The sequence below is a fragment of the Ictalurus furcatus genome, chromosome 13 (assembly GCF_023375685.1).
Source record: "Ictalurus furcatus strain D&B chromosome 13, Billie_1.0, whole genome shotgun sequence".
NCBI lineage: Eukaryota > Metazoa > Chordata > Actinopteri > Siluriformes > Ictaluridae > Ictalurus > Ictalurus furcatus.
In genome coordinates this window covers 6,321,476-6,345,646 of record NC_071267.1, presented here as the reverse complement: position 1 = coordinate 6,345,646, position 24,171 = coordinate 6,321,476, and the positions used below count along the sequence as shown (strand labels likewise).

The 24,171-nt window shown below is 40.2% G+C and overlaps 1 protein-coding gene across 1 annotated transcript; it reads right to left on the bottom strand.

Moving 5' to 3' along the window:
* Window positions 1–165: 165 nt before the first annotated feature.
* On the bottom strand, window positions 166–22,433 carry lmf1 (lipase maturation factor 1). Its single transcript, XM_053639438.1, has 11 exons — window positions 22,188–22,433; window positions 21,438–21,747; window positions 21,156–21,166; window positions 17,405–17,553; window positions 12,165–12,230; window positions 6,596–6,763; window positions 5,052–5,223; window positions 4,717–4,870; window positions 4,201–4,384; window positions 3,973–4,085; window positions 166–491 (listed from the first exon to the last, which is right to left on the bottom strand). Exons 1-11 carry the CDS (start codon window positions 22,423–22,425, stop codon window positions 317–319), a joined length of 1,740 nt encoding a protein of 579 aa, XP_053495413.1. The 5' UTR covers window positions 22,426–22,433; the 3' UTR covers window positions 166–316.
* Window positions 22,434–24,171: the final 1,738 nt, after the last annotated feature.

Here is a 24,171-nt window from a genome sequence, read left to right as displayed (position 1 = left end):
CTGCAACTATAGAATTCACACTGTAATGCATCATTACAATTTGACAACAAATTTGATCATTTTCTGCACAAGTATGTCAAAAACAAAAAGATACAGGGAACAGTTCACAAAAAAGTGATTAAGGTATTGTGAAGAAATCATACATGAAGTTACCAGAATATGCAATCATGGTATAATCATTCATTTGTTTAATTATTTTGAAAAAATAAATTTCTGTTACATATGTCATTTGAACTTAAACCTGCATTAGAGTACTTCTAACACATGTGCCAACACAGTTGCCTGATTTTTTTTCACTGACGTCAGTGTCAACTCTTCAGTAGGAATCTGGTTGTGGCCAATTTCTCGACTGAAAGTACTTTCTGAGACCTTCCAAATTGACTGGGGGAAAGTAAGGCCCAATGCGCTTTCTGACCCACCATTTCCCCTTGGCTGCAGAAGCACTGCCAGGTTTGGTAAACTTATATCTGAAGTGTTCTCCTCGTATCCACCTAAAAGTATAAAAGAGTAGACATGTTAATGTTTGTTTAAAGAAAAAGAAAAAGTAACGCCACAAGGAGGAAGTCCATTACTGTTTAAAGCTGCAGTTTGTATGACTTCTAGTTAAAAATGATTGTTGAGTGATGGAAGAAAGGTGCAAGTTATCCTGGAAAGCCAGCAATTATAATTCACAGTTAAAGCCGTTAGCCCTGATTTAGCAGGAGTTTTTTTTTAATACTCCAGCCTTAGAAAAAAAAAGTCTTCACAGACAGTCAGTGCTCACTAGGGATGTCACGAGAACAGATACTTCAGTACCAAGTCGATGCAAACATTCTTAAAACGTGACGGTACTTGTTTTTCTGAAGTAGCGTAGGTATTGTTGGTAATGAAGGATGCAATTTCTCTGGACCTGAAGGGGGCAGCAAGTACACGTATGTGTTTTAGTCGGTCCACTAGTGGTGAAGAAGAACGCCTACAAGCACACGGGAAAAACTACAGAAGTTTAGCTCCACCCTGACTCGTTGAGAGGAAAGGTGGTAAGAATCAAATAAGGAAATTCTTCACATTCGAGGAGGATGACAGCAAACATATAATTGATGCTCTGAAGCCGGTGTGCAGCCGGCGTGCAGCCGATGCTATCACTCATTTAAAAAAAAAATGAGGAAACACCTGGAATTTGGCGAAGCACATGAAAAATGGGTCCTATATTATATTTGTTTGAGGCAGCGGGCATTGTGGCCGTGAAACCAGCTAACGTTACGCTCCATGTAATGAGCATGTTTGCGAAAGCCAGTTATTTGTTAAAGACGCTAATGCATTGCAATGTTATAAACTACCTCCGAATGGACACCATGCATCGCCATTCAGCCCGTGTCCTGTCAGCTAAATTTAGCCTAATGTCACTAATAATTATTCAAATGTTCATGCTTTTAATAAATCTTTTCGGCCTGCCATCATATCAGTGAATTTAAACTAATGCTTGCATTCAGAGTATAAGCTGTGTGTGTGTGTGTGTGTGTGTGTGTTTAGGAGTGCACCTTAGCACTTGTAGCCTCCACTGTTTTATTAGTCATTGTCAGACAGTGTTTGATAACTTAAATATCTCTCTCTCTCTCTCTTTTTTTTTTTTTTGCCAGTATCAGCCAGAGGAGGATTTCCTCCAGGAGAGTTTTTAATTTTATTTTTAAACCACACTGTGGTATCGACTTTGGTATCGAGTACTGTGTACTTTTTGTGGTATCGGTACCAACTACTAGATATTTGGTATCGTGACATCCCTAGTGCTCACTACCATCAGCCTCAGAGCAACATGGAGCAGAGCCTGAGATCAAGTCGTATTTCATTCTGCACACTGATTAATATGAAGTGATGCTGTAGGCTGGGGGTGTAATGATCCCACAGCTGTAGATTCATGCAGACTATAAGTGACGTTAGCGTCAAGTGATTACACAGAGTGGCACAACCCCCAGGTTTGATCTCCATTTGGGCTAATATATTCTAGTACATTTCACTGATGTGCTTCTTTGTGCTTTCAGTGACAGCCGTTGTGGCACTTTGGACCAAAACAAAACTTGTGGAGGTCTAGCTCTGTCAACCTGTATTTGTTTGTCAGCGCACAGAGCTGCTCACTACACACTGCCTGCAAGTGCACAGAGAAGAGTTACAGTATCTCACAAAAGTGAGTACACCCCTCACATTTTTGTAAATATTTGATTATATCTTGTCATGTGACAACACTGAAGAAATGACACTTTGCTACAATGTAAAGTAGTGAGTGTACAGCTTGTGTAACAGTGTAAATTTGCTGTCCCCTGAAAATAACTCAACACAGCCATTAATGTCTAAACCGCTGGCAACAAAAGTGAGTACACCCCTAAGTGAAAATGTCCAAATTGGGCCCAAAGTGTCAATATTTTGTGTGGCCAGCATTATTTTCCAGCACTACCTTAACCCTCTTGGGCATGGAGTTCACCAGAGCTTCACAGGTTGCCACTGGAGTCCTCTTCCACTCCTCCATGATGACATCACAGAGCTGGTGGATGTTAGAGACCTTGTGCTCCTCCACCTTCCGTTTGAGGATGCCCCACAGATGCTCAATAGGGTTTAGGTCTGGAGACATGCTTGGCCAGTCCATCACCTTCACCCTCAGCTTCTTTAGCATGGCAGTGGTCGTCTTGGAGGTGTGTTTGGGGTCGTTATCATGCTGGAATACTGCCCTGCGGCCCAGTCTCCGAAGGGAGGAGATCATGCTCTGCTTCAGTATGTCACAGTACATGTTGGCATTCATGGTTCCCTCAATGAACTGTAGCTCCCCAGTGCCGGCAGCACTCATGCAGACCCAGACCATGACACTCCCACCACCATGCTTGACTGTAGGCAAGACACACTTGTCTTTGTACTCCTCACCTGGTTGCCGCCACACACGCTTGACACCATCTGAACCAAATAAGTTTATCTTGATCTCATCAGACCACAGTACATGGTTCCAGTAATCCATGTCCTTAGTCTGCTTGTCTTCAGCAAACTGCTTGCGGGCTTTCTTGTACATCATCTTTAGAAGAGGCTTCCTTCTGGGACGACAGCCATGCAGACCAATTTGATGCAGTGTGTGGCGTATGGTCTGAGCACTGACAGGCTGACCCCCCACCCCTTCAATCTATGCAGCAATGCTGACAGCACTCATACGTCTATTTCCCAAAGACAACCTCTGGATATGACGCTGAGCACGTGCACTCAACTTCTTTGGTGGACCATGGCGAGGCCTGTTCTGAGTGGAACCTGTCCTGTTAAACCGCTGTATGGTCTTGGCCACCGTGCTGCAGCTCAGTGTCAGGGTCTTGGCAATCTTCCTATAGCCTAGGCCATCTTTATTTTTATCTTCATTTTTTTTTTCAGATCCTCAGAGAGTTCTTTGCCATGAGGTGCCATGTTGAACTTCCAGTGACCAGTATGAGGGAGTGTGAGAGCGATGACACCAAATTGAACACACCTGCTCCCCATTCACACCTGAGACCTTGTAACACTAACAAGTCACATGACACCGGGGAGGGAAAATGGCTAATTGGGCCCAATTTGGACATTTTAACTTAGGGGTGTACTCACTTTTGTTGCCAATGTTTAGACATTAATGGCTGTGTATTGAGTTATTTTGCGGGGACAGCAAATTTACACATTGAAAAGATATCAAATATTTACAAAAATGTGAAGGGTATACTCACTTTTGTGAGATACTGTATATAACGTCCTCTTTTCAGGAGACTGTATTTTAAAGATCATTTTGTAAAAATCCAAATAAGTTACTGTGGGCTCTATAACTAACTAGAAACCTTTTCAGTTTTAACAAAATGTATAGGTATGTAGGTCAGCAGGACACAACTCAGCTGTAATCCCCCATATAACCTGTAACAATGCAGACTGTACCTAAACAGCCCCCCAGATTAAATATTATCAGAGTCCACTGTATACTGATATCAAATGTGTACTGTGTCTTACCGAGGTTTGTCTTTTCCCTGAAATGGATTGTGGTCCATTAATGAGAGCACAGTGGAGTCATTTGCTAGGAGTCTGCCTGCTATCTGAATGATCCATTCATTCTGCTCATATGTCTGGAGGGGAAAAGGAGGAACACAAGCTTTCAGGAAAATGACAAAACATGCTTCAGGCTGTGCTGACCTTCATATCCATTTGTGAATGATATCCATTAACATATCTCTCCCTTACTTGGAAAGCAGCAAACCACATCAGCCAGTCTAGTCTGTAATGATAAGGGGAAATGAGGCAAGGTCTTCTATCTAGAGCTCCAGGTTTGCAGAGGAACTCATACTCCTCCCATACAACACCATCATCAGAGTGTGAGGCATTAAGCGTGCCCTGGAACACCACCTCTGTTCTCTCCTTAGTAATGCTACAGAGAGAGTGACAAATAATTAACAATGTTTGCCATCTTGTGACAAATCTAGTGACTTGGCTGTATCTGTGACTAAAACCTGATTTTATACAGCCCTTATTATGATGTTATGACCAGTTCCATGCTGAGAATAAAGTTAGTTAATCTAACAGTAAGTAAAGTTAATGGGACAGTAATTAGACAGTCGATAAAATGTTCTTCAAAAACAATATGCTACTGACTTTATCTTAGTGACTATTATATAGTAAACAAAACAAAAATTTGATCAAGTAACCTAGGAACTGTAATCTATTAAACTTCAATTCTAAAAACAAGTAAATGAGCTTCACCTGCCAAAAGCCCCGTAAGTGTTGACAATGCGAAGAGGGTCAAAAGAGGTATTCATCACCTGTCTAGGGCTTAGGAGGTTGATCACCACAGGAACACTCAGATATGTGATTAAAATTCCAAAAGCCACATTAACCACACGCCTAATGAGCATGCCTAAGGGACAAAACCAGAAAAAACTGTCAAGGTTTTTATGAAAAGTTATACGGTTATGTAATTTAACAGGTTATTTAACATTATGCATGGTTGAATTTACACTGAAGGCCCATTGGCCAAACAAACAAACAAAATAACCCAAAGCTTGCAAAAAGTGACACATGCACACTTACACACAGACCTTTAGTAGCTGTTTGTCCTGCTGCCTCCTCATTCTGCAGCTTCAGTAAGGTCTGATTAGTTCGTCGAATGGGCCACAGAAATGCTAATGCTGCATCATCAAAACAAGCTAAACTTGGTACTATAGTTAGCCAGTTCAGGAAACTAAGGTTCCCACTGATTATAAGAACCACCTGTAAAACAAATACAAACACAAACAAATACAGTAAGTATATATCCCAATAATGATTTGATTTCCATCATCTGAGAAACATCCTAAATAAGAAATACCTACTTGACTGTGGAAAAACTAGTGTTTACTTGTATAACTCTTTGATTAGACTCTTGTGGGACTCGTGTTGCTGACTGGCTGTCCAAATTTTAGGAAGCTTGTTGTCTCAGCTTGTTAAGAATGTAGGCGCCAGTGTCTTTACCAAGAAAAGAAGGTCAGAGCACATTACCTCAGTCTTATTCAAGCTACAATGGCTGTCTATTACATTCCACAAAGTCATGATGTTTAAATTTCTGAATGGTTTAGCACGGTCATATCTTGCTTATCTCCTGAAACAGTATACACAAGGACTTTACTCAGCGGAGGCAAGCCTAATGTTACTCCTGAAAATCAGTGGAAGACTTTACAATAGTGTTCAAAAGGACATTAAGAACACTAAATTCATACATCCAGATTGTAAATAGACTAATCTTAGTTCTTGGCTCTGTTCTATTTTGTGAAATATACTTTTAATGATTTGTAGTAGTTGTCCAAGACATATAATTAATTCATTATCAATTCACATTTTATATTTAATGCATTCTTTATCATTTAAATATTGTTTTGGATTTTTTAAAAATTTGCATGTAAAACATGCTGAGATAATAAACACAATATAAATAGATTATTATTATTGTTGTTAATAATAATAATAATAATAATAATAATACATTTCTTTGTTTTTTTTGCCAATTAGCTGATGGGTGCTGAGGGGTCCGTGACCCGACCAGCGTTTAGCCCAGCACTTTGCATAGGATGTGTGTTTCCAATCAGTGCCATCTTCTGCACATCTTGCTGGTTCTTTTTGAATCCTTCCTCGATGGTTCCAAGAGTCCTGATCACCATATGTACAACTCTGGTCTTGGCTCTCCATATCCTGCTGATTTCGATCTTCAGATCTTTATATCTGCCTAGCTTTTCGGCTTCTTTGAACATGATATTGTCACCTGGGATCACTACAATGGTCAGTAGGCACTGCTTCTTCCTGCAGTGGACCACCAACGCAGGATGTTTTGCTGAGATGGTATGGTCCGTCTGCACTGCCATGTCCCACGTAATAATGGTGTCTTCAATATTAATCACTGCTGTTAACATCCATACCATTTCTCAGGCACTTGTCCTCCAAGCTCCCTGCAGATCGACCAGTGCAAATAGATGGCTATGTTGTTGTGCTGCTTGTTGTTGTTATTATTATATAATCAGACCACAGATTAATTTTATATTTCTTAAACAGCTGAAGTCTGACTCTTAGGAGTGTGTGCATGTATGTATATATGTATGTGCATGTTCATCACCTGAAAGAGGATTTGCAGGACTCCATTTACCATGCACATGCGTCGGCCCATGAAAGTAAAGAAAGGCACAACGAGCTCAATAAAGTGATTACTTATGGTCTCGAAACGATGGAACCACCAAGGGGAGTGGTGCAAAAAGTACGACATGGGGTTAGGAACAGGCTGCGTCTGTGTGAGGAGAACAAAGACAAAATGTACCAATAAACAATAAACCAGGAATAAACCAAACAAAGTAAATATTGTGCAACAACCCTTTGCCTTTAAAATACATTTGTAAAAACATGTCTCTGGTTCATTTTAGACAGTTTAATAAGGAAAGTGTCTCGCAAGTTTTTCTGAACAGCTTGGGGCATCTGCCACAATTCTTCTGGAGACTTTGACTACCACACTTGCTTCTGTTATTGCAGGTAAAACCTGACAGCATTCATTATGTTTTTGTCAAGGAAATATCTATTATGTAATATGTTACTTTATTTACTAAAATACAAACATTTTCCTGTATTTTTTTTGTTGGGAAAAATAATGCTAAAAAGTGTTATTTCCATGAGTCGATAATGCTAATTCTAATTTGTGGAAAGACTTTTGCATGGGGGCAAGGGAATTAATATAGTTTGTAAAATTATTTGCAAAAAAACAAAAACAAACGTAAACCAAAAATGTTATAAAAACCAGAAAAAATGACTGCATAAGTATTTGTCCCCATTACTGTGAATTAGTGAATTAAATTAGATTTTGTATAGCCAGTTTTCATCTAATGTCACATAGTTGAATGGAATCAACACGTGTGTCTTGTGATCTCAATATAAATACAAACAGCATCATGAAGCCCAATAAGCTATCAAAACAAGCCTGGGACAAAATTTCTGGAAAAATAGTAATCAGGGTTTGACTATAACAAATATCCTAACTTTTGAAGATCCCACAAAGCACCATTAAATCCATTATTAAATAATGGAAAGAACCTGTCTAGAGGCGGCCATCCACCAAAAGTCACTGACCAGGAAGGTAGGGCAATAGTCAGAGAAACAGCCAAAAGGCTCCGGAGCATCCAAGAATAACTCAGAGCTGTAGAGATCCACAACTCAGATAGGAGAAGCTGTTCACTGGACACCATAGCTCCAGAAAGCTGTGCGTTATAGACTTGCGAGACTTATTGAAAGCCATTAGCCAATCATGTTGATAGTAGCATATTACTGTGGGGGTATTTTTAATCAGCAGTAACTGGGAAAGTGGTCATGGTCGAACAAAAGATGGATGGAGCCAAATATAGGGCAATCCTAAAAATTTCTAAAAGAAAACATGTTCCAGTCTGCAGGAGACTTGAGACTGGGGTAGAGCGTCACCTTGCAACAAGTAGGCTTGGGGAACGGAATACATGCAACAGCGTTACGTAATCAGGATACAAAATACTGGTAACTATAATCCATTACAGTTACATCAAAAAACAAAGTAATCAGATTACAGATATATTTTGTAAAAAATGAGAATACTATCAGGATATTTTTTTTATATTTAAACACAAAGAAATTAATCTTTTAATAACATAATGTAGACAGCTGCTTGATTATAGTTCTGGTTCTCTCTTGCCAGTCATGGCTCACATGAGCAACCTCCTAGTGCATGCACAAATACATTTTGCACAAACTTAATTTGGTAGAAATTAACACAAAATGTTCTCTGAAATGGTCTTGTTAGGGTGACCATACGTCCTCTCTTTCGGACCTTAAAAAAGCGTCCAGCCGGGATTTATAACTTTGAGAAAATGTCTGGGATTTGGTTTTAGTTTCATTATGATGTGCTTATGGTCTAATACTGCATCATGTGTGTGCATGTTTGCACTGCTTTAACCACTCTCTGTAATTCCCGCCTTCTTGCACACCAATTGGTCGATTCTAAAAGGCTTGCAGCAACTATTGGCCAAATTCCTGCCTCTCAGCGAACGCACAAAAGTGACTCACTGTTGTGTACGGCATCAGACAGTTGCTTGACAAAAGCAGCAAATGCCAGCTGTCCTGAGTTGAAACAATACCCATGGACATATAAGGTCATTTTTAACTTCACGTTATCACATTGCTTTATATTACATGGCCATTCAAATGTGTAAATGATGGCAGAAGGTACACTCATGGTATCTAATATTTTATTTTATTCCATGGACATTCAAAAGAATGTAGGAATTTATATATTTATGTGATACTAATAGTGGGTCTTTTTCAGTGTATTAAAACATGCATTCATAGTAACACTGTTTTGAACGCTATTAAGACATGGATAAAAAAAAGTAAAGTTGTCCACTTTTTGGAAAACCAGAATATAGTCACCCTAACTTTTGTTATGTAATGTTACCCACATCAGGGACAGTGATCTTTTATTAATCCAAAAGTAATAAGATTAAATTATTTTAATAGTGCTATACTTGGATTACATTACTTATTACATTTATGAAGTAATTTGTAACTGTAATGGAATACATTTTTAAAGTAACCCTCCCAACCGTGGCAACAGAGTTGTTACCCTAAACAAACTATCAAAGCTACACTGGAATGGTTTAAAACCACAGTCCAGTCACTGCCCAGGTGGTAAAGGTCATTTTACCAAATACAATGCATACATTTCTGTTTTTTTTCCATTATTCATTAATTTATCTTCAGTAACTGCTTTATCCTGGTCAGGGTGGCAGTGGATCTGGAGCCAATCCTTGAGAAGGTATGTGTGCAGTACAGTAATACCTGCAGTAGAGTAACACCAGTTATACTTCTATAGAATCTTGCTTTTGAGGACCTACACACATACACATAATTGGCACCTAATCTCTTAGGAATGTACCTAGTCTGATTACAGTTCATACTAAGCACCTTATATGTACATTTATGCTATTGTCTATTCACTTCGTACTGATCTAATAAGTCTGATGATATTTCGATAAGGATGATATTTGAACGGCTGTGGCTCAAGTGGGAGAGCGGGTTGTCCACTAATCGTAGGGTTGGCAGTTCGATTTCCGGCCCGCATGACTCCACATGCCGAAGTGTCCTTGGGCAAGACACTGAACCCCAAATTGCTCCCAATGGCAAGTTGCCTTGCATGGCAGCTCTGCTACCATTGGTGTGCGAGTGTGTGTGTGAATTAGGGATGTCACGAGAACTGATACTTCGATACCAAGTCGGTACCAACGTTCTTAAAACATGACAGTACTTGTTTTTCTGCAGTAGTGTAGGTAATGAAGGTACCAAGGTTGCAATTCTTCCCGAACTGAAGGGGGAAGCAAATACGCATAAGTATTTTAGTCGGTCCACAAATGGTGAAGAGGAAGAACAACTACAAGCACACAGGAAAAACTATAGAAGACGGTGACAATTTTAGCTCCGCCCCGACTCGTTGAGAGGAAAGGTGGTAAGAGTCAAATATGGAAATACTTTGCATCCGAGGTGGATGACAACAAACATATAATTGATGCTCTGAAGCCGGTGTGCAACCGATGCTATCGTTTATTTCAAACAAAGCGAGGAAACACCTGGAATTTGTCGAAGCACCTGAAAGACGGTTCCTATATTATGTTTGTTTGAGGCAGCTGCATTGTGGCCGTGAAACCAACTAACGTTATGCTCCATGTAATGTTTGCGATAGCCAGTTATTTGTTAACGATGTTAATGCATTGCAATGTTATAAACTACCTCCGAATGGGCCACCATGCATCGCCATTCAGCCCGTGTCCTGTCAGCTAAATGTAGCCTAATGTCACTAATAATTATTCAAATGTTCATGCTTTTAATAAATCTTTTCGGCCTGCCACCATATCAGTGCATTTAAACTAATGCTTGCATTCAGAGTATGAGGTGTGTGTTTAGGGGTGCACCTTAGCACTTGTAGCCTCCACTGTTTTATTAGTCTCTGATGTCCTCCAAGAGAGTTTTAATTTTATTTTTTAAATTTAATTTTCATACCACTCCGTGGTATCGTGTACTTTTGGTGGTATTGGAACCGACTACTAGATTTTTGGTATCGTGACATCCCTAGTGTGAATGGGTGAATGAGACACAATGTAAAGCACTTATGGTTAAAAAAGTGCTATATAAGTGCAGACCATTTGCCATGATGACAATATAATATAGATATCATGATAAATATGTTACGATACACTTTTTCTTGAGATTCAGTTCATGGACAGATGTCTTGACATTTTCCTTTAGAATTCACTGGTATAATTCAGAATCCATTGTTCCATCAATGATGGCAAGTCGTCCTGGCCCAGATGCAGCAAAACAGGCCCAAACCATGATACTACCACCACCATGTTTCACAGATGGGATAAGATTCTTATGTTGGAATGCAGTGTTTCCTTTCTCCAAACATAACACTTCACATTTAAAAAGAAATTCTATTTTGGTCTCATCTATCCACAGCATATTTTCCAATAGCCTTCTGGCTTGTCCACGTGATCTTTAGTAAACTGCAGACGGGCAGAAATGTTGTTTTTGGACAGCAGTAGCTTTCTCCTTGCAATCCTGCCATGCACACCATTGCTGTTGAGTGTTCTCCTGATGGACTCATGAACATTAACATTAGACAATGTGAGAGAGGCCTTTAGAAGCTTAGAAGTTACCCTGGGTTCCTTTGTGACCTCACTGACTATTGGGGTGGCCTTGCTCTTAGGGTGATCCTTGTTGGTCCACACTCCTGGGAAGGGTAACAATGTTGTTAACTTTCCTTCATTTGTACACAATCTGTCTGACTGTGGATTGGTGGAGCCCAAACTCTTTAGAGATGGTTTTGTAACCTTTTTCAGCCTGATGAGAATGAACAACTATTTTCTGAGGTCCTCAGAAATCTCCTTTGTTCATGCCATGATACACTTCCACAAACATGTGTTGAGAAGATCAGACTTTGATAGATCCCTGTTCTTTAAATAAAACAGGGTGCTCACTCACACCTGATTATTATCCCATCGATTGAAAACACCGGACTCTAATTTCACCTTCAAATTAAACTGCTAATCCTAGAGGTTCACATACTTTTGCCACTCACAGATATGTAATATTGTATCATTTTCCTCAATGAATAAATGACCAAGTATATTATTTGGTCATATTTTTGTCTCATTTGTTTAATTTGGTCTCCTTGGTCTAATTTTAAGACTTGTGTGAAAATCTAATGAAGTTTTAGGTCATATTTATGCAGACATATAGAAAATTCTAAAGGGTTCACAAACTTTCAAGCTCCATTGTATGTGACACTATTCAATGTTTGAATGGTAACTTGTAATATCTATGTTGTATGTTATATGTATATACTGTTCGTTGATAGTGTTTTTGAGTCTTGTTGCAACTGACCCACACCACTGTCAGTAGAATTCTAACAAGGGACTCCTTTTGACTTCAATGAAACGCCACAGTACTTGCTGACAACATGGGCAAATTTTCACATGACAAAAGAATCATTCATATGTATGATTTTATCTTGGAAATAAAAAGTCTGTAATTCAAATAATCATGGCATAATTTAATTAAAAAAAAATAAAATAAAATGCTACAACTGTGCCGGTTCTCCCCTTACACACAAACATACTTACCTCATAGTGATAGTCCATGCAGGTCAGGTCCCTCCAACAACGATCTCCTCTGATCTTGATCAAACCCTTAAAAAATATAACAACCCCATCTCAATTTTTGACAGAGACTGAAACTAAAAAGAAACATTTATTATTCCAGCTTCATCCAAGTTTCAGGGGATTTGCACTGATGACAAGTACAGACACAATAGCTTTATTTATTTTTAGTTTACTTTTTTAAATATTTGTTTAATAACCCAGAACTCACAAATATCTACTACTAAATCTTCTCACCAATTGATCCACATGCAAACACATTTTTCAGTTTTCTCAATCTGTATCTTATCAGCAGGCTCAACATCTGAAATACAATCCCCAAAAGCATAATGCCTACACACTGTCATAAAGAAGGGAGTAATTAATCTGTTGGGCTATTGTGCTAAGAGTGCTAGGCTGAGCTGCTGTTGCTCTGAGATGCTTCCATTTCACAATAGCAGCATTTATAGTTGACTAAGGCACGGCAGAAATGTTATGAACTGACTTGTGGCAAAAGTTGCATCCTATGACAGTGCTACTTTTAAAGACCCTGAGCTCCTCAGGACAACCCATTCTACTGCCAATGTTTGTTTATGGAAACTGCATGGCTATATGCTTGATTTTATACACCTGTTCGCAATGGCTGTGGCTGAAACACCTGAACACAATAATTAGTAGAGGGGTCCACATACTTTTGGCCATATAGTGTATGCTCAGGAGGTATAAAATGGTGGTCACCTCTATATTTTGGGGAGGTCTGGTGATTCTGAGTGAGGCTTCTATCTCTCTCTCTTTTGGTCTCTGTCTCTGATGTCATGCAACTGGTCCATCCATTCCACTGATTTTGTAAGTTAATAAGTTTGTAAGTTGATTCTGTATCTTTTGGGGGTTTTATTTGCATCACAAAAACTTGAAAGTCTAACAGGGGTGTGTAGACTTTTTAAATCCACTGTATGGCAGGTGAATTAAAGCCCCATTCATGAGAGCTTTATCTAGATAATCGGCTTCACACCAGCTCCAACAGTGAAAAACAATCACACATTTTAATTTAAAATAGATTTATTGTTTTATTTATGAAGGCAAAAGCATTGGATCTTCAATATAATTTTTGAGGGTGGGCCTGAACATAAAGGTTCACACAAAGGTCATGCTTAAGAGAAAACTTAGCCTTCTAAACGGCCATGTGCGAAGTGCAAATGGAGTGCATCATGCTATTATACAAATGATTTCATCATTTTAATAGAATAAAGTTACTTTTAATAAATTGGGGTGTATTTCTCTGGTGTTTTCCCAGCACTTACATATGTTTTTTTTTTTTTTTTTTAAAGTGAATAGTATTTAAATATGCTTTTATGGTCTTAAAGTGCACCTCTTATGGTTTTTCAAATATTACCTTTCATGTAGTGCGTTATAGAGCTGTTTGTGAATGTAAAAAGTCTGCTAAATATAAAAAATCAAATGGCAGCACAAACTGAGTTATCGACTCCCAAAAGATTCTGAACAGCTGAAACGAGTCGTTAGTAATTCCAGACTTATTTCCTGTACTAACCTACGTACGTTTGTGTAAAAAAAAAAGAAAAAGAAAAAAAAAACCCCCAGATCTGGTCTTCATCGGCTGCTCGCGAACAGACAGAGCTGAAAGCGTTTCCTTTTTGACACACGCTGACAGCGGTAGACCAATCACAACAGACTGGGACATCTGACCAATCAGAGCAGAGTATGCTCTCTGAAAGAAGGAGTTTAGAACGAATCCTTTAGAACACATTATTTAACGAGTCGTTTTTTCACACTGGGAAAAAAGGTAATGTTGCAATTTAAAGTAGAGCACATTAAAGTGTGCGATTCAAAACCATAATAGGTGCGCTTTAAAGTTTCAGGTCCATTTGAGCACAAAACAATAAAAATAGGTGTAGTATTTCAGAAAGGTAATATTTATTATTTACAAAATAACTGAACAGCTGGCCTCTGTGAAGGTCTGGAAAGTAATAAGGTAATCTTGTTTATAATTTAAAAAAAGGAAAAATTAAAAAGGTCCTTATCAGTTCCTGATTGTTACTCTTCATTTCTTATCCTAACTATGTTATTAGTAATGTTAGTAGAGCAAAGTGAAACGAGAAATAATTCTGTTCTCTATGCTGTATTAAAAAAATAAAGCTTTGTTTAAGATTGTTAAGCTCTCCCTTGGTAAGCCTTTCTAAATTACAACTGTCTAAAACAACAACTATTCCCATTCAGAACTTAATAAGAAGTATCATTACTTCAATACACCATCGCATAATGACTTGCCACACACATGTTCTACAAACATTCCTTAATACGAGAGGTGATGCTTCAGTCCTGCCACACCTGGCCTGCTGTTTTTTCTGCTCGTATATATTGCATTTTGACTACCTGAGACTGCCATCTTGTGGACTGACTATTACTGAGTTCTATAAATCGCTGATTCACTTGCTTTCAGAAATATATTATAATGTATTAATATTGGAATAAAAACACACACACACACACACACACACACACACACACAAGATCCAGGTAAGAGCATCTGAAAGGAAATGGCGCAAATCAAACAACCCAAATGACCTAACCAATTACCAGACACTACTCTCCTCTTTTTCCAATAGCATCTCCACTGCTAAAGCCACATACTACCAAGAGAAGATTGGTAGTTCTCCCAACACCCGCATTCTCTTCAAAACCTTTTCCTCTCTTCTCGGTCCCCCACCTCCCCCTTCCCCTGCCTCTCTCACTGCAGATGACTTTGCCACTTTCTTTTCCAACAAGGTTACATCAATCAGGAACCAGTTCTCAACCCCAGACATGCATAGACCGGCTCCTCCTCCATGTAACTCCCAACTATTATTTTATTTTATTATTTTATTTATTTTATTTGTATAGCGCTTTTTACAATAGACATTGTCTCAAAGCAGCTTTACAGAAATATCAACATGGTATACAGATATTAAAGGTGCAAATTTATCCCAACTGAGCAAGCCACTGAGTGGCGACGGTGGCAAGGAAAAACTCCCTAAGATGTTTTAAGAGGAAGAAACCTTGAGAGGAACCCGACTCAGAAGGGAACCCATCCTCATCTGGGTAACAACAGATAGTGTGAAAAAGTTCATTATGGATTTATATGAAGTCTGTATGGCCTTAGGAGCAGCCGTAGTCCCAGCAGTCTGGAATTAGAGAAGACTGACTTCCTTCTCTCCTCTCTCAGAGACTGATGTCTCTAAACTCCTCCTCTCTAGCCGTCCCACAACCTGTCCGCTTGATCCTATCCCTTCTCCCTTCTCACCTTCTTCAGTCCATCTCTCCCACACTATTACCTGCACTCACACACATCTTTAACACATCCCTGTCTACTGGCACATACCCTACCTCATTTAAGCAGGCCCGGGTTACCCCACTGCTTAAAAAACCATCACTTAACCCTGCTGTAGTTGACAACTACAGACCCGTTTCCCTCCTCCCTTTTCTTTCCAAAACTCTTGAAAGAGCCGTTTTTAATCAACTCTCCAATTTTTTCACACAGAACAACCTCCTGGACACCAAGCAGTCTGGCTTCAAGAGCAACCACTCCACGGAGACTGCTCTGCTTTCCGTCACTGAAGCCTTATGACTAGCAAGAGCAACCTCTAGATCATCTGTCCTCATCCTACTTGACCTCTCTGCTGCTTTCGACACTGTGAACCATCAGATCCTCCTGTCAACTCTCTCCAGCCTGGGCATCACTGGAACGGTTCTGTGCTGGGTGGAATCCTGTCTCTCTGACAGATCCTTCAAGGTACCATTGAGGGGAGGTATTTCTGAAACTCAGCAACTCACAACTGGCGTTCCACAGGGGTCAGTTCTGGGTCCACTCCTTTTTTCTATCTACACTACATCTCTAGGGCAGGTGATTGAGTCTCATGGCTTCTCATATCATTGCTATGCTGATGACACCCAGCTCTATTTGTCCTTCCAGCCTGACGATCCTTCCGTCTCTGCACGCATCTCTGCTTGCCTGTCGGACATCTCGGTCTGGATGAGGGAACACCATCTTAAGCTTAACCTGGCAAAATCTGAGCTTCTCGTCATCCCAGCCTGTCCCTCAATCAACCACAACCTCACTGTACAGCTCAGCTCATTCACACTCATTCCAACCAGGACGGCCAGGAACCTTGGGGTGATTCTTGATGACAGGTTGACCTTTACAGACCACATCTCAACAACTGCAAGGTCCTCTAGGTTCATCCTGTACAACATCAAGAAAATCCGACCCTACCTCACCGAACAGGCTACACATTTACTAGTCCAGGCTCTTGTTATCTCTAAACTGGACTACTGCAACTCACTGCTTTCAGGCCTCCCAGCCAGCTCCATCAAACCCCTTCAGATGATTCAGAATACTGCAGCGTGCCTCGTCTTCAACCAGCCCAAGAGAACCCATGTCACACCCCTCTTCATCTCCCTCCACTGGCTTCCTGTAGCTGCCCGCATCAAGTTCAAGGCCTTGATGCTCACCTACAAGACCTTGTCAGGAACAGCACCCTCCTACCTCAACTCTCTCCTGAAGGCCTACGTTCCCTCACGGAATCTGCCATCGATTAGCGACCGACGCTTAGTAGTTCCCACTCAGCGTGGCGCAAGGTCCATTTCCAGAACCTTCACACTAACTGTTCCTCAGTGGTGGAATGAACTTCCAATCTCAATCCAGACCGCAGAATCTCTCACCATCTTCAAAAAACAGCTAAAGACCCACTCCTTCCGTGAACACCTAAACAACTCATTTATTAAAATAAAATAAAAAAATAAATTAAAAAAAAAAGTGGTGGCACTAGTTGTATTGTTCTCTGCTAGATATATCGCTTTGCTTGTATTTTTCTCAATTGTTAGTCACTTTGGATAAAAGCGTCTGCTAAGTGAATAAATGTAAAATTAAAGTGGCCACTACAGTCGGCTAGGCTTACTGTGACTGGGGGTTTACAGTATACCTTACCTACCCTGAACATGAAATTGCCTTGAAATTGAAATTGTCTGATAATGCCTAATGCTGGCCGTGGTACATGTGCATAAATTATACACATTTTCATTCAGATGTGGATTCATTCACTACAGATTACAGCACACAGTGCTAGTATGAAAAAAAAATTAAACTGATTTAAAAACATAAAAGTGCATAAGGAAGTGTAATGCTTGAATAATAGGTCATCATATGTCATAAGTGCATGTGCCATACTTACTGCCCCAAGCATGATTCGCACTATGAGCCAGCGGAAAGACCAGATGGAGATCAAAGAAGGTGGGGAGTGGCGGGGAGTCTGTGCAAGACTCCATAAAGGGCACAGAAAAATACAGAGGAATCCTGTCTCAAGTAGCTGGCTCTCCCAACCTGCATGCATATGGACACAAAAAACATACTATAATCATACAGAATATAAAGCTGCATAGTAATATTAATAGTATGTTAATACTACAGAAACATGTGAAAATGGGGACAATGTTAATTAAAAATCCACATAATGGTGGTAATTGTAATGAAATATACAGTATTATACATGTTAACACCTGTTAATGGTGATGAAATAATGAACATGCAAGCAGAGCCTATCAGCTCCACTGTGAAGCTTTAAGTCCATGGTTAAGTTTACTTGGCCTCATTTATCAATCTTTTCATAAATTTATATAAATTTTTTTATAAACATTGAAGCTGTTCTGGAAGCTCTATAAAGGGGTGAGGACCATTTTAGGGAGGACGAGGAAGCAGCGAGCATGGTGGTGGGGAAGACGAGGAAGCGGCGAGCATGGTGGTGGGGAAGACGGGGAAGCGGCGAGCATGGTGGTGGGGAAGACGAGGAAGCGGCGAGCATGGTGTTTGGGGAAGACGAGGAAGCGGCGAGGATGGTGATGGAGAACACCGGGAAGCGGCGAGGATGGTGTTTGGAGAACACGAAGAAGCGGCGAGGATGGTGTTTGGAGAACACGAGGAAGAGGTGAGGATTTAAAGAAGTTTCTTTAATCATTTAGATTTTTGGTGAACTTGTTTCCAAGGCAAAGACAAAGCAAAAAACGTGACTACCTTGGAAATTTTGCTGGTGAACCCTGCACACATGTACACATTAGCTCTCTTAGCTCACTTGCAGTAAACAGTTTAAAAAAAACATCACCACAATTCAATATAATCTTTTTACAAAGGTGTTCTCTAATGTCCACAAGGCCGATGGTGGTGGTGTTGGAGAACACAAGGATGGTGTTGGAGAACACGGGGAATGGTGTTGGAGAACATGAAGTGGTGAGGATGGTGTTGGAGAACAACAGAAAGTGGTGAGCACCGGTCCCAAAAAAACCCCAGCATATTTACTCAGTTTCTAATTATTATAGCAGTTAAGTAATGCAACAAGCAACTAATGATATATGGCTTTTGCAGTCTGAGGGTACTAATGCTAGGATTGTAGATGTATGTAAATTAGTAAAGGCATTGTCCAATGACATAATATGCTCTGGCCTAGAGGTTGACCAATTGATCGGTTTGGCTGATTACTCAGCACCGATAACCGATTGCTGGAACAATTATTGGCAAAAATCCACACTGAAAGTTTTTCCCGGTTGTGTCCATTGCAGAGTGGCTGAGAAGAGTCTACTGTCATTATACACTATGAGAGCAGCCTCTAGAGGCAAAATAAAAACTATTGGAGACAAATTTTGTTATTATTTGAAGTGTTTTTGATTCATTTTGGATGTCTCTATTTTTATTTGTTATTTGGAGTGTTACTTTTTGGTTCAGTTTGGATGTATATTGTTTATTTACTTTAATATTTATTCAGAGTTAATATACATTATTTAGATATTTTTCATTTTTAAAAGTACAGTACATTTTCATGGTACAGCCAGTACTGTTTTTTTTTTTTTTTTTAAATAAAGTTCAGCAGTATTTTACTTTGATTATGTTTTCATTCAGTATCAATTTCAAAAACTATCGATTGATTAATCGGTTATCGGCAGATACCACCCAGCATAGTTACTGGTATCTGTAAAGTCCACTATTGGTCGACCTCTCCTCTGGCCCTATCTAATACAGAGTGGTAATGTAGCTTACAACAGGTTATGGTCACTGAACTGGATGTGTAGGTGGTGCTCTGAAAACAACGTGAGCTTTATAGAAAATTGGAATAGTTTTGAGGGCAAGTCCGGCCTTTTTAGGGCAGGACGAAAATCCGTCCCTCATTTCTTGTAGCATAGCAAAAAGTTTTGGAAGTACAAAATAAACAGTATGTATGGGTTCTAACAATACAAAGTGCAGTGACTGTAGTGTCCTTATGGAATCCTAAGGGATCTGTAGGGGATCTGGACTCCATGTTGAGGAGTCTGGTGGCCTGAGGAAAGGAGCTCCCTCCTAAGCGAGTTTTAGCCATCAGACTACAAAAGCACTTGCCTGATAGCAGATAGTGCTTAGATAGAGCCATGCTTGTGTATGACTGAGGAGGGATATACACAGCAGTGGCAATGAGCGAGGTAAACTCATGGGACAAGCAGAATGGACGGCACATCATAGTCAGATGTTCCAGGTGAAGTGAGCAGGAATGCTACAGAGTGGTAATGTTCCTGGGGTCACACCATTTGTTGTTGACCATGAAACAAACCCCACCACCACTGGATTTACCGGCATCCGCTGTTCTGTCCATCCGTAGAACGGTGACGTTATCAGATGGTGTTACAGCTGGGTGCGGTACCAAGGGAGTCAGCCATGTTTCGGACAGACAGAGTATGTTACAGTTCCTGATGTCCCATTGGAATCTTATCCTGGTTCTGAAATCGGAGATCGTCCATCTTGTTCTCAAGAAACTGGACATTGGTGAGCAGAATACTGGGCAGGGGAGGACTGTGTGCTCTATTCCTCAGTCTGTTGTGGCCCCCAGCATGTTTTCCTCTGTGTTTCTCTTTACGACATCTCTAGGGAGCGCTCGCATGTGCCCTCCGTGCTGCACAGTGTTTCAGATGGTCACATTGGGTCGGTGGATAAAACGTTGTCAAATTGGTAAGTATAGCGGTTACCAATGTTCAAAAGTGTTCTGCTGTCATACGAGATCAGTGCAGATGTCATATGTGCAAAAGGAGACATTAGAAGTAGATTTAAAAAAAAGCAATAAAAGCACAGTCTAAGCGAGTGACCAGGACAGCGTCCAGACACGGCAGCACCATCTGGGAAAGTCTAGGTCTAGTTAATCAGTGATCATAATTGCATAGGGATCACATTCATGAAATCTTTCAGTCAGGATGTAGGCCTCATCACAGGACTGAGACAGCTGGATAGACTGATAAATGACCTACTACTGGACTATAATCAAGGATGTGTTTCCTTACTCATGTTGCTTAACCTTAGTCACGCCACTTTTGATACCACAGATCATAATATTCTTCTAGAACAGGGGTGTCAAACTCAAATTCTGCCTGGGCCACAACATAATTTTTTGAGACACGGAAGGGCCATAATCACAGTTTTTTTTTTTAAACATATTCTATCAGTTAACACTAAGGAAATTAGAATAAGATCTCCCTAGGAAAATTGGGATAATCTATTTTTCCTGTTTCTGTTTGAAAGCTATTAGGCAGACAGCTACACTATAAGCACAGAGATAAGGAGGTGAGAGCTGGTGAAGTACCTTGCAGGAGTTTACAACACACACACATTGATTTTAACCTGCATTTCAGCACTGTGAGCTGCGAGATGACGCAGCATACAATTGCGGTTGCTACGCTATGGAGCTGCTGTGAATTCTTCAGTATTATGTTTTCCAAGTTCATGCAGGCCAAATGAAACTAGGTGATGAGCTGGATTTGGCCCGCAGGCCACGTGTTATAAACATTTTGCCTTAATCACACCTGAAAATCTCATCTCATCAATATTTGATGGTAAAGTCTGCATAAAAACCTTGAAGAAGAGGAAATGGTTCTGCAAATCTTACAGTTAGTTAATAAATAAATTATTATACTCACCAAAGGAATACCTAAAAAGCAAAAAGAAAAAAAAGAGTACACTATAACTGATATATTAGAGTGTTCTATTTGCTAACAAAAATTAAGAAATATTTTGGTCTAATCTACTACAGACCTAATATAAAATTTAACGATCAAGTACCTTTAACATCTATCACTCTAGTTATACACTGTAGTTGCAATAACATCTCAAGGTGGTACTTGACTACAGCAAGTTAATTGGCATGTTGGTTGTTGGTTGTGTGTGTGTGTGTGTGTGTGTGTGTGTATACTGTCACTCACCACAGCTGTCCAACGTTCACTATAGAGTGATATAGGATCCACAGCACTGCCATGATGATCATGTTGGCCTTCCCTAATAAGAGCACAAAGCCAGAAAGTGCCAATCCTGCCAGGGCTATGCCATCAAGGTTGGCATTCATGTCTTCCCAGTCCAAGAACCACAAAATAGTGGGAGCGTATGTGAGCGCAGCCATGCTGATCTTACCACCTACATAGCGTTTAACACTACGCAGGTAATCTTTGCAAGGTGTGAGGCCCTTCTCCCCAATCAGCTGTTTGTTCTGGTTGTAAGCCACAGTAAAGGCAACGACTACAGAAAGAAAAGGTAAGTAAGATACTGTTGCAATTGAGTTTATGGTGAAAAAATAACTTACATTCATTTATAATATACAAGTTTCATGAATGAACTGCAATTGCCTGCTACAACACTATAACAATATAAGACCATCTACAAAGTGGCCCCTGATTATCCAAACAAACAAACAAACAATCAAACAATCAATCAAACAAACAAACAAACAATCAAACAAACAAACAAACAATCAAACAAACAATCAATCAATCAAACAAACAAACAAACAAACAAACAAGCTGATGTGCATAACTTCTTCTGTGGGAACCAAGGAGTTTAGAACCAGCAAAGGAACTATTAGGTTATATATTCTGGGTATAATCATTTTGTCCTATATGCTACTTCTATCTAGAATCCAGATGCTATTATCGTTACGCAAAACAATATGTAACACTCACAATACATGAAGGCAATAGACCGCAGTAGCACAATCCTAGTGAGCCAATAAGTCCCTGTTCGCAACCGGACCTTTTCTTTCTGATCATATTTCTCATTTTGTTGAACTGTTTCACTACTGCTGTTGTCTGACTGTTTAACTAAACTAGGAGTTTCGCCTCTGTGTCTTTTCCTCAAACTGCTTTCCTTAGACTCGAAGTTTTCACTGGTAGTCGCCATACTGTCGCATTTTCTGCGCATGCGTGCCCAGCCGTTGATTCGCGTACGATTCATATGATTCATTCTTTTTGAACCGATTCGCGAACGAATCCACAGATCACAAAAGTTTCAAAGGCTCGCCTACTGACTGTGGGCTCGACACATTTGGAGTTAATTTTGTACCAAAAGTTCCAAAGAAGATTATTAAAATTCACAAGAAAATATTAATTATCAAAATGTAAAAAAGTATATATTCCCAAAGCAATAAGAATTAAATTAAAATAAAATTTTTTAAAAAGATTACTACTCATTCACACTTGTCGAACTTATATATATATATATATATATAATATACAACAATCCAAACCGGTGTTCGCACTCAGTACTCCGGTGAACTCGAGCGCGGGCATGGCTGGGAAGTGTAGTTCTTGTCCGCCATGTTTGTAGGCGGCACTGCATTCTGAAAACTGCGAGTTCGCCACGACGTAACAGTTGTTATTGCACACTGTTTGTCATTTATCAATATTTATATATAAATATATACAGTATCTCACAAAAGTGAGTACACCCCTCACATTTTTGTAAATATTTGATTATACCTTTTCATGTGACAACTCTGAAGAAATGACACTTTGCTACAATGTAAAGTAGTGAGGGTACAGCTTGTGTAACAGTGTAAATATGCTGTCCCCTCAAAATAACTCAACACACAGCCATTAATGTCTAAACCACTGGCAACTAAAGTGAGTACACCCCTAAGTGAAAATGTCCAAATTGGGCCCAAAGTGTCAATATTTTGTGTGGCCAGCATTATTTTCCAGCAGTGCCTTAACCCTCTTGGGCATGGAGTTCACCAGAGCTTCACAGGTTGCCACTGAAGTCCTCTTCCACTCCTCCATGATAACATCACAGAGCTGGTGGATGTTAGAGACCTTGTGCTCCTCCACCTTCCGTTTGAGGATGCCCCACAGATGCTCAATAGGGTTTAGGTCTGGAGACATGCTTGCCCAGTCCATCACCTTCACCCTCAGCTTCTCTAGCAAGGCAGTGGGGGTTGTTATCATGCTGGAATACTGCCCTGCGGCCCAGTCTCCGAAGGCATTCCGAAGTACATGTTGACATTCATGGTTCCCTCAATGAACTGTAGCTCCCCACTGCCGGCAGCACTCATGCAGCCCCTTGACCATGACACTCCCACCAGCATGCTTGACTGTAGGCAAGGCACACTTGTCTTTGTACTCCTCACCTGGTTGCCGCCACACACGCTTGACACCATCTGAACCAAATAAGTTTATCTTGGTCTCATCAGACCACAGGACATGGTTCCAGTAATCCATGTCCTTAGTCTGCTTGTCTTCAACAAACTGTTTGCGGGCTTTCTTGTGCATCATCTTTAGAAGAGGCTTCCTTCTGGGACGACAGCCATGCAGACCAATTTGATGCAGTGTGTGGCGTATGGTCAGAGCACTGACAGGCTGACCCCCTACCCCTTCAACCTCTGCAGCAATGCTGGCAGCACTCATACATCTATGTCTCTCTTCTGCTTCTGTGCCATCTTGCTGCTGACTTCTGGCACCTTTTTACAGGGGTTTTTACATAAATCTCTATTAGTCAATTTTTGAGTGGGCGGTGCTCTGAAAGTTAGCCACACCCACTATATTGTTCTTGAAGCGCCCTCTAACATGGTGAAACGAGTTGAGCGAAGTTGCATTCAAAAGCTGACAGAAACAATACTGGTAGCTACTGAATTGCCGGTACTTGCATCCATACATATTTCTTTCAGTGTCT

Bases quoted from the DNA above. Each gene is read 5' to 3' on its own strand.
- lmf1 (XM_053639438.1), bottom strand. From the start codon at position 22,425: ATGCGCAGAAAATGCGACAGTATGGCGACTACCAGTGAAAACTTCGAG. The intron at 12,231-17,404 runs GTAAGTATGGCA...ATATTTTTTAAG, and splicing joins TGCGAATCATGCTTGGGGCA to GGTTTGATCAAGATCAGAGG. The intron at 4,385-4,716 runs GTGAAGCTCATT...CTCTCTCTGTAG, and splicing joins ACTTACGGGGCTTTTGGCAG to CATTACTAAGGAGAGAACAG.